This window comes from Oncorhynchus mykiss, chromosome 7, assembly GCF_057628025.1.
Source record: "Oncorhynchus mykiss isolate SJ-2025 chromosome 7, ASM5762802v1, whole genome shotgun sequence".
In the NCBI taxonomy this organism is placed as follows: Eukaryota; Metazoa; Chordata; class Actinopteri; order Salmoniformes; family Salmonidae; genus Oncorhynchus; species Oncorhynchus mykiss.
In genome coordinates, this window is record NC_143028.1 from 38,949,676 (window position 1) to 38,958,076 (window position 8,401).

Here is an 8,401-nt window from a genome sequence, read left to right on the forward strand (position 1 = left end):
TTAGCAATTATTGGTACTATGATTGTCTTCGAAATGTGTATTTATTTACTCAAAGCTTGATCATGAAGATTGCCATTTCCCCCTCCACTATAATGGGGGATCCTGTTTTCTGTTTTCTCCCCTGACAATGAGTTGTTCTCCCCTGACATGAATGTACCTGGTGGATTAGGATACTGGTGCTTTCAAGACAACTAGGAACTCAAATTATGACGTCAGTGATCTTCAGGTCAGTAAGTTCCCGAATTCCTGGGTTGGAATTTCGAGTTGGATGACCGTTCAAAGCGATTTTTCCCAAATTCCCAGTTGTCTTGAACGCACTGAAGTCAGAGACTTCTGAGTTTCAAGTTGATTTGAACACGACATGAGCTGGCTTCCTTTCTTGGCTGATGTTACAGACTGACTGCTGACAGAGAGGAAGAGGTGTGGTTTTATACAAGACCACATGTTGTTCTTAGCCTGATCGAAGAAAAATAAACAGTGGTGTGAAGAAGGTAACGTAGAAACAATAGTGGATCAATATATTATTAATCAGTTTTATTCTTGTCTTGTAGATGGTTCAAAGGATGCCATGTATGGGAAGACAGGAACAGGTGTGTTTATTCCTGAGTTCGATGTTAATCTATGCAAGACACTAACACATGATTTATCTGTATATTCAACAGAAATGGCTGCGATAATTGTTGGATTCCAATGGGTAGAGGAGGTGCAACCAAGAGGAGTAGTAATATGTTGGGACTCTGCATCAGTTTTGTGTAGTTTACGATCTGGAAAGTCAGAACGTGAGGATTTATGGTTAGAAATAACGATGCTAGACTCCCGAGTGGTGCAGCAGTCTAAGGCACTGCATGAGGCATCATTACAGACCCGGGTTCGATCTCAGGCTGTGTCACAACCGGCCGTGACCGGGAGTCCCATAGGGAAGCGTACAATTGGCCCAGCGTAGTCCGGGTTACGGGAGGGTTTGGCCAGGGGGGCGGGGACTTTAATGGGCTCATTGCACTCTAGCGACTTCTTGTGGTGGTCCAGAGCGCCTGCAGGCTGACTTCAGTCGTCAGTTGAACAGTGTTCCCTCCTCCACATTGATGCAGCTGGCTTCCGGGTTGAGTGGGCGGGTGTTAAGAACCGTAGTTTGGCGGGTCATGTTTTCGGAGGACGCATGACTTGACCTTCGCCTCTCCCGAGCAAGGTTGGGGAGTTGCAGTGATGGGACAAGATCGTAAATGGATCGCAATTGGATAATCATGAAATTGGGGAGAAAAAGGTGGTAATATACACTGCTCAAAAAAATAAAGGGAACATTAAAATAACACATCCTAGATCTGAATGAATGAAATATTCTTATTAAATACTTTTTTCTTTACATAGTTGAATGTGCTGACAACAAAATCACACAAAAATTATCAATGGAAATCAAATTTATCAACCCATGGAGGTCTGGATTTGGAGTCACACTCAAAATTAAAGTGGAAAACCACATTACAGGCTGATCCAACTTTTATGTAATGTCCTTAAAACAAGTCAAAATGAGGCTCAGAAGTGTGTGTGGCCTACACGTGCCTGTATGACCTCCCTACAACGCCTGGGCATGCTCCTGATGAGGTGGCGGATGGTCTCCTGAGGGATCTCCTCCCAGACCTGGACAGTCTGTGGTGCAACGTGGCGTTGGTGGATGGAGCGACACATGATGTCCCAGATGTGCTCAAATGGATTCAGGTCTGGGGAACGGGCAGGCCAGTCTATAGCATCAATGCCTTCCTCTTGCAGGAACTGCTGACACACTACAGCCACATGAGGTCTAGCATTGTCTTGCATTAGTAGGAACCCAGGGCCAACCGCACCAGCATATGGTCTCACAAGTTGTCTGAGGATCTCATCTCGGTACCTAATGGCAGTCAGGCTACCTCTGGCGAGCACATGGAGGGCTGTGCGGCCCCCCAAAGAAATGCCACCCCACACCATGACTGACCCACCGCCAAACCGGTCATGCTGGAGGATGTTGCAGGCAGCAGAACGTTCTCCACGGCGTCTCCAGACTGTCATGTCTGTCATGTGCTCAGTGTGAACCTGCTTTCATCTGTGAATAGCACAGGGCGCCAGTGGCGAATTTGCCAATCTTGGTGAGTTTTTTTGGATTCCAGTTCATACAGGAATTTATGGAAATGATATAGTAGATATAATAGCAAAAAAAAGCTGTGAAAAATAATATTGTGGATATACAGGTGCAGTTTGGTAGAGGGGAAATTAAAACATTGATTCTGAAAAATGGGTTAGATTGCTGGCAGAGACCCTGGGATGAAAGTTGTAAAGGCAGACATTTTTATAGTACAAGGAAATCTGTACGGGAGATAGTGTCATATAATGGAAGGAAGTTATGCTAGGGCATACAGGGTTGAATAACTCTTTGAAATTGATAGGGAAACATGGTACTGTAAGGTGTAATGGCTGTATGGTAGAGGAAACAGTTGAACATATATTATTTTGTGGAATGTATGTTGAACGGGAGAGGTCGTTTGACAGGGTCAGAGAGGTTGGACGGGATAGGGGAGTGGGTGATATTTTGGGTGGTGGTGATGGGAGTAGCCAGGTTTGTAGGGAATTATTTTATTTTATTAGAAATTCAGGGTTAGTTAAGAGAATATAGTGATATAGATAGGTCGTGACTGACCTCACACTCCAGGTGGATGTGTATGCACCTGTCAGTTGGTTGCGATTTGCCAATAAAATGAAGAAGAGATGCCCAACTCGGTGGAAAGATGGGACACAGCCGGTTAAATAAGACTTTAAATGTGATAGGAAAGCGTGATTATTGACAGAAAAAAGAGACCGTGGAGTATGTATTGCTACAGTTTGGGCAGTATCCGCGGGGAAGAGAGAACCTGTGTCTGTGATCCCTTCTTCTGTTGCTATGCATGTAGCGCCCATGGTTACTCTTGTGGATCAGTTTTGTACCCACAATGCACCATTTTCCACTGGAAGATGGTTTCTTGAGGTATTTAACTAGCCAGCTAACTTCACTTACAACGATTATTATCCTTTTTTTAAAATAGAAATCCATTAATATTTTAAGATGCATTAGGGATTTAGTTACTTTGTTCAAATATACAAAGAAACAGCAAATTATTGGTCCTTCAACACTTTGCTCGCTAGTGACGATTTGTGTAAGTTAGCTAGCTAACTTAGCTGCTAGCTAGCGAACGTTGAGTAGATCATCATATAGCTCAATGCAATAATGTAACAACGTGTTTGTCACAGGTCTTTAAATAGAAGTTAACATACAATGGAGAAGGAGCAGCGCAGCAGTGTTGTTTTTAACGCATCCAAGAGAGAACTGTTCACTGCCAACAATGGTTACAAGTCCCTGCAGAAGAGACTCAGGGCACAATGGAAGATTCAGAGGTAAGTTAACGTTAGGAAGCTAGTTAGCTGACTATATTGTTTGCTGTAACTACATAAGAACAATGCATTGTAGTCACGTATTTGTCATCATAATAAGGTTACTTACTCATATATGTGGTTTTATGTTTGTTCCTGCACAGCATGAAAGAGGAGCTCTCCTTGGAGAAGTTGAATGGTGTGAAGTTGTGGATTACTGCTGGCCCCAGGGAAAAGTTCACTGCAGCTGAGGTGTGTTGCTGGTCAGTTGTAGGAGGTCAAATGACATGCCTTTGGATGGAGTTTTGGGCAGGGTAATCAGGATATTCAAAGAACAGATTTAAATGTTTCATATCAACGTTTGATGTGTCCCTGCATTGCAATTCTGCAGCAACACATTCCACTAATATAGAACATTTTTCTGCCACCCTAAACACTGTATGTTGGTTGCTTCATGCTTTGAGTCAGACATTGATTCGCCCTCTCTTGTTCAGTTGGAGGTCCTGAAGCAGTACCTGGATGGGGGAGGAGATGTCCTTGTGATGCTGGGTGAAGGAGGGGAGATGAAGTATGACACCAATATCAACTTCCTTCTTGAGGAGTTTGGGATAATGGTCAACAATGGTGAGGATCATATGAGAATAGACCTTGTGACTCCGATTGTGGTCATCCAGATATTTCACTGTCAGAGTTTTATTGATGATGTCTTCATTCTCTGTTTTACTGTAGATGCTGTCGTGAGGAATGTATACTACAAGTATTTCCATCCAAAAGAAGCACTTGTGTCCAATGGTGTTCTGAACAGGTTAGTTGATTAACCATTTAGACATTTGGATATTTGGTGTGTCCCAAAGTAATAGTGCTTTTATCATTGCTTTCTTGTCAATGCCAATTAAGTAAATGTAGCAGAAAAGGATAATGGGGTTGATACTTTCACAAGCTATGAGACACATGCATTGTTGCGCTACTGTACAAGCATCTCGCTTTTAATCCTTTAGAGAGATCAGTCGGGCTGCAGGCAAAGTGGTGACAGGGATCATCGAAGATGAAAGTGTCGGCAACAATGCACAGTAGGTCTTCTCGGTTTTCATGTCATCATTGCCAAGTGTATGTTTGTTTTCATGTTTATAACTGTCAACACTCACCAGACAACAGAAATATTATCCCAATTTCATGTTTAATCATATCATATGCCAAACATAAACAAACAGGCAGATTTGCCAAAAGCGGTTAGCCCTTGTTAAACAAGCAAACCAATGAGTGAAACAGTGATTGCAGTTTGGCTTGTCCAGTGCCCCCCTGGTAAAAAAAATTAAACCTGTATTCTTAATGTGTACTTGAACAGGGCCCTCACATTTGTGTACCCGTATGGAGCGACACTGAGCGTGATGAAGCCTGCTGTGGCTGTTCTCTCCACTGGGTCCGTCTGCTTCCCCCTCAACAGGCCTGTCCTCGCCTTCTATCAGGTCAAGGTGAGGAGCTCCCGTTGACCTCCTGCCAACACAATACAACATATGATCATGCGTTGTTTTTCAAATATACAGTATGTCAGTTATTTACTAGTTGTGTCAATTGTTATTTTTTTGTAATTTAGGAGGCAGGCAAACTGGCAGTGATGGGGTCCTGTCACATGTTCAGTGACCAGTACCTGGACAAAGAGGAGAACAGTAAAATAATGGTCAGTGGAGTGTCTGTCTATAAACACTCAGACTTGTCACGTTTGAGAGCCAATAATGTAGGCTCTTTTACCCTTTTCACACGATCATGCCAACCCAACTGCAATGTGTTGGTTTAGAGATTATTGTCCTTTCCAGAATGGTTCCAGCAACTATGATGGGTGCATAAACAGGTCAGGGCAGTACAGCATGGCTGTGCATATCTTTGCTCAGCTCAGTTGTGTGAAAAGGGTATTTGACGACTTCCTGATGGGAGGCTTGTTAACGTCTTCACAGTAACACAAGAATAGTTGTGAGAGTGTGATCCATATAGCACTGCAATGGTAATGGTTGGTGATCCACTATTTGATCCCCTACTGACTCCATTTGGTTGTAATGTGCCCTTTCTCTTTTTGTTATACAGGATGTCGTTTTCCAGTGGCTCATGGGTGATAACATTATTCTGAACCAGATAGATGCAGAGGACCCCGAGGTGAGAAGCCAAGGCATGTTTTAGGATCTGCAGTTTTACCTTTGAGTCCTAGAAGTGACACTTCACGTTCTGTTTGGCTCAGATCACAGATTACACCATGCTGCCAGACACAGGCTGCCTGTCTGAGCGACTGCGAGTATGCTTGCAAGAGGGAGAAGAAAATCCAAGAGACTTTACCTCCCTGTTTGACATGTCTCTACTTAAACTATCAACAAACACGTTGCCCCAAGTCATCAGGTGAGAACACATACTGCTTTATAAATTGGAGACATCAGTTTTCACTACAGTAGGCCATAGTGGAAGTGGGTACAGGCTGTTTTGTCTTCCATGCCTGCATGTTTAAATCATAAATAAAATAAAATTGTATTGGTCGTGTACACATCATTTACAGATGTTATCACAGGTGCAGGAAAATGCTAATGTTTGTAGCTCCAACAGTGCAGTAATACCTAATAATACACACACATCCCAAAATAAAATAAAGGAATTAAGAAATATCAGAACGAGCAATGTCAGTCCGGAATAGAAATGTATATGATGGTGTGTATAGGCAGTAGATGAATAGAAAAGGTATGTACAGCAGTGGTTAAATACGATGAGCCTTGACTGGAGTACAGTAGATACGTAAGAAGTTGGTGAAACAGTATGTAAACATTATTATAGTAACCAGTGTTCAATTACTATGTACATAGGGCAGCAGTCTTTAAGGTGCAGGGTTGAGTACCCGGGTGGTAGCCGGCAAGTAACAGTAACTAAGTTTAGGGTAATGGGTGGAGGACGGCTAGTGGTGACTATTTAACAGTCTGATGTCCTGGAGATAGAAGTTGTTTTTCAGTGTCTCTGCCCCAACTTTGATTCACCTGTACTGTCTCTGCTTTCTAGATGGTAGCGGGGTGAACAGGTCGTGACTCGGGTGGCTGAGGTCCTTGATCTTACGGTATGTTTGTTGACAATGTGTTTGACTTGTCCTCCTGCAGTTCCTACAAGCAGATGAATGTCAAACACGAGCCTCTCCAGCTGATCACACCTCAGTTTGAGACTCCCCTTCCACAGCTGGAGCCTGCTGTAAGTTTCCCCTCAGCAACCCTCACTAGCTCTACACAATCTCCTCTAGCTCAACCATTGTGTGGGTTCTATACACTCAACTGAGAATGGCATGTGCATTAGTGATTGTATTCAAATCGAGATTATTGACTGGGATTTAGTGATGCGACTATACACACTTGATCATTGTAGAAAATGAACAATTTGACATCCCTCCAAGATCTGTCTGTTTTCTCCTATGGGTTGCTTTGAGCAGGTCTTCCCGCCTGCCTTCAGGGATCTGCCTCCCCCCATGCTTGACCTCTTTGACCTGGATGAAACCTTTTCTTCTGAGAAGGTGCGTTTGGCACAGCTCTCCAACAAATGTAAGTGTTGAACCGTCATACTACATCCTACTATTTTGTTAGCTGATCTCCGACAATGTCAGTGTTAACCCCAGGTCTTATTTGACTTAATGACGTTGTTGTTCTTCCTGCAGGCACAGACGATGATCTAGAGTTCTACGTGAGGAAGTGTGGGGACATCTTGGGGGTGACGGGGAAGTTGGATAAAGATCAGAGAGATGCCAAACACATCCTGGAGCACATCTTCTTCCAGGTCGTGGAGTTCAAGAAGCTCAATCAGGTGAGCCATATGAACATCAGACCCTTTGATATATGCACACAAGGTTAGTTGATCTAGGCAATGATTGACATGAATTTGTAATTTATGTCATTAAAATGATCTCTCCCATACAGGAACATGATCTTGACACAGAGACCAGGTTTTCCCCGTTCTGAGGAATTGCAACCAATGAGGTTGCAATTTGATGTATTTTTCATGGGCTTGTATATACCTACATTCAATCTAGATGTATCCATATCATTTTCCCAGTAACTACAAGAATGTAACTCCCCAGCCTTTAAACAGAATGTATATAGTTGATTAGATTAATGTACTAAATCTGACAAGTGAAATTAATATTGTATACGGCTTTCCATATCTGATTGATTACTTGTGGTAAAGGATGACACATTTAGGCATTTACTGTGTAAAGTGTTCCATCATTTCCTCAATGCGTGGTTGATTTAATCAATCAAAAAAAAAATGTATTTACTATAATAGATTGTAAAATATACATTTTCTTCAGACTGGCATCTTCTTGTGTCCCTTTGTCTGTAAAAGTGAAATTAGAGAACATGTCAATATACCAGCCATTAAACAACCACTGGAGTCTTAGTTGCCCAGCCATAAAACAAATATATACACTTTTAATTAGGAAATAGCATGCCAAAGTGTGGTCCACTTTCACCAAAATGACTTTTTGCTGGCCAAGACACAGCAGCAGTTACTGAGCCTGAGAACCTTACCTCAATTGTTCAGTATAGCACTGTCACATGACCACTTTGGCTTGTTCAGTCTTACCAACACTGGCTAGCTACTCGTCCATGTTTTTGGGTCAATTATTGAACGGTTGCCCAATTATGCAACTTGTATTTAATCTGCTAGTTGATGAGCAACTTCACCAACAAGGCAACTGCCAACAGCAATGATGGGAGGGGGCAGTGGCGTGTATTCATGGACCCAAGGGAAGTCAGGCTTCCCCCAAAAAATTCACCAATAAAAAAATGATGTATCTTTCTTCTCTCTGTGTTTCATAATTTCCTTTCAATTCGCAAGAGGCTGAATGTATCTTACAGGAGAAAGCGAAACAACGCCCTTCTGACTCTCTACATGTAGGCCATCTATCTGATGCTGTTTGGTCCAAACGAGTATGACATTGTTACCGCCCGTAGCATTGAATGGACCATTTGGCCTACCTTGATAAAAAAAAGTATTTAAAAAAGCATCAAAATTA

General features: G+C 42.5%; 1 protein-coding gene across 2 annotated transcripts; it reads left to right on the forward strand.

Moving 5' to 3' along the window:
* Positions 1 to 2,930: 2,930 nt before the first annotated feature.
* Positions 2,931 to 7,698, forward strand: ift52 (intraflagellar transport 52 homolog (Chlamydomonas)). Of its 2 annotated transcripts, XM_021609410.3 has the most exons (14): positions 2,931 to 2,989; positions 3,253 to 3,396; positions 3,537 to 3,624; positions 3,867 to 3,996; positions 4,102 to 4,177; positions 4,371 to 4,442; positions 4,718 to 4,844; positions 4,967 to 5,050; positions 5,452 to 5,520; positions 5,603 to 5,757; positions 6,498 to 6,585; positions 6,821 to 6,929; positions 7,043 to 7,188; positions 7,302 to 7,698. In XM_021609410.3, the coding sequence occupies exons 2-14, from the start codon at positions 3,278 to 3,280 to the stop codon at positions 7,341 to 7,343; spliced, it is 1,305 nt and encodes a 434-aa protein (XP_021465085.1). In that variant the 5' UTR covers positions 2,931 to 2,989; positions 3,253 to 3,277; the 3' UTR covers positions 7,344 to 7,698. The 2 variants fall into 2 exon arrangements, with proteins under 2 accessions (XP_021465085.1, XP_021465084.1); XM_021609409.3 differs by lacking the exon at positions 2,931 to 2,989 and having other exon boundaries at positions 3,150 to 3,396.
* Positions 7,699 to 8,401: the final 703 nt, after the last annotated feature.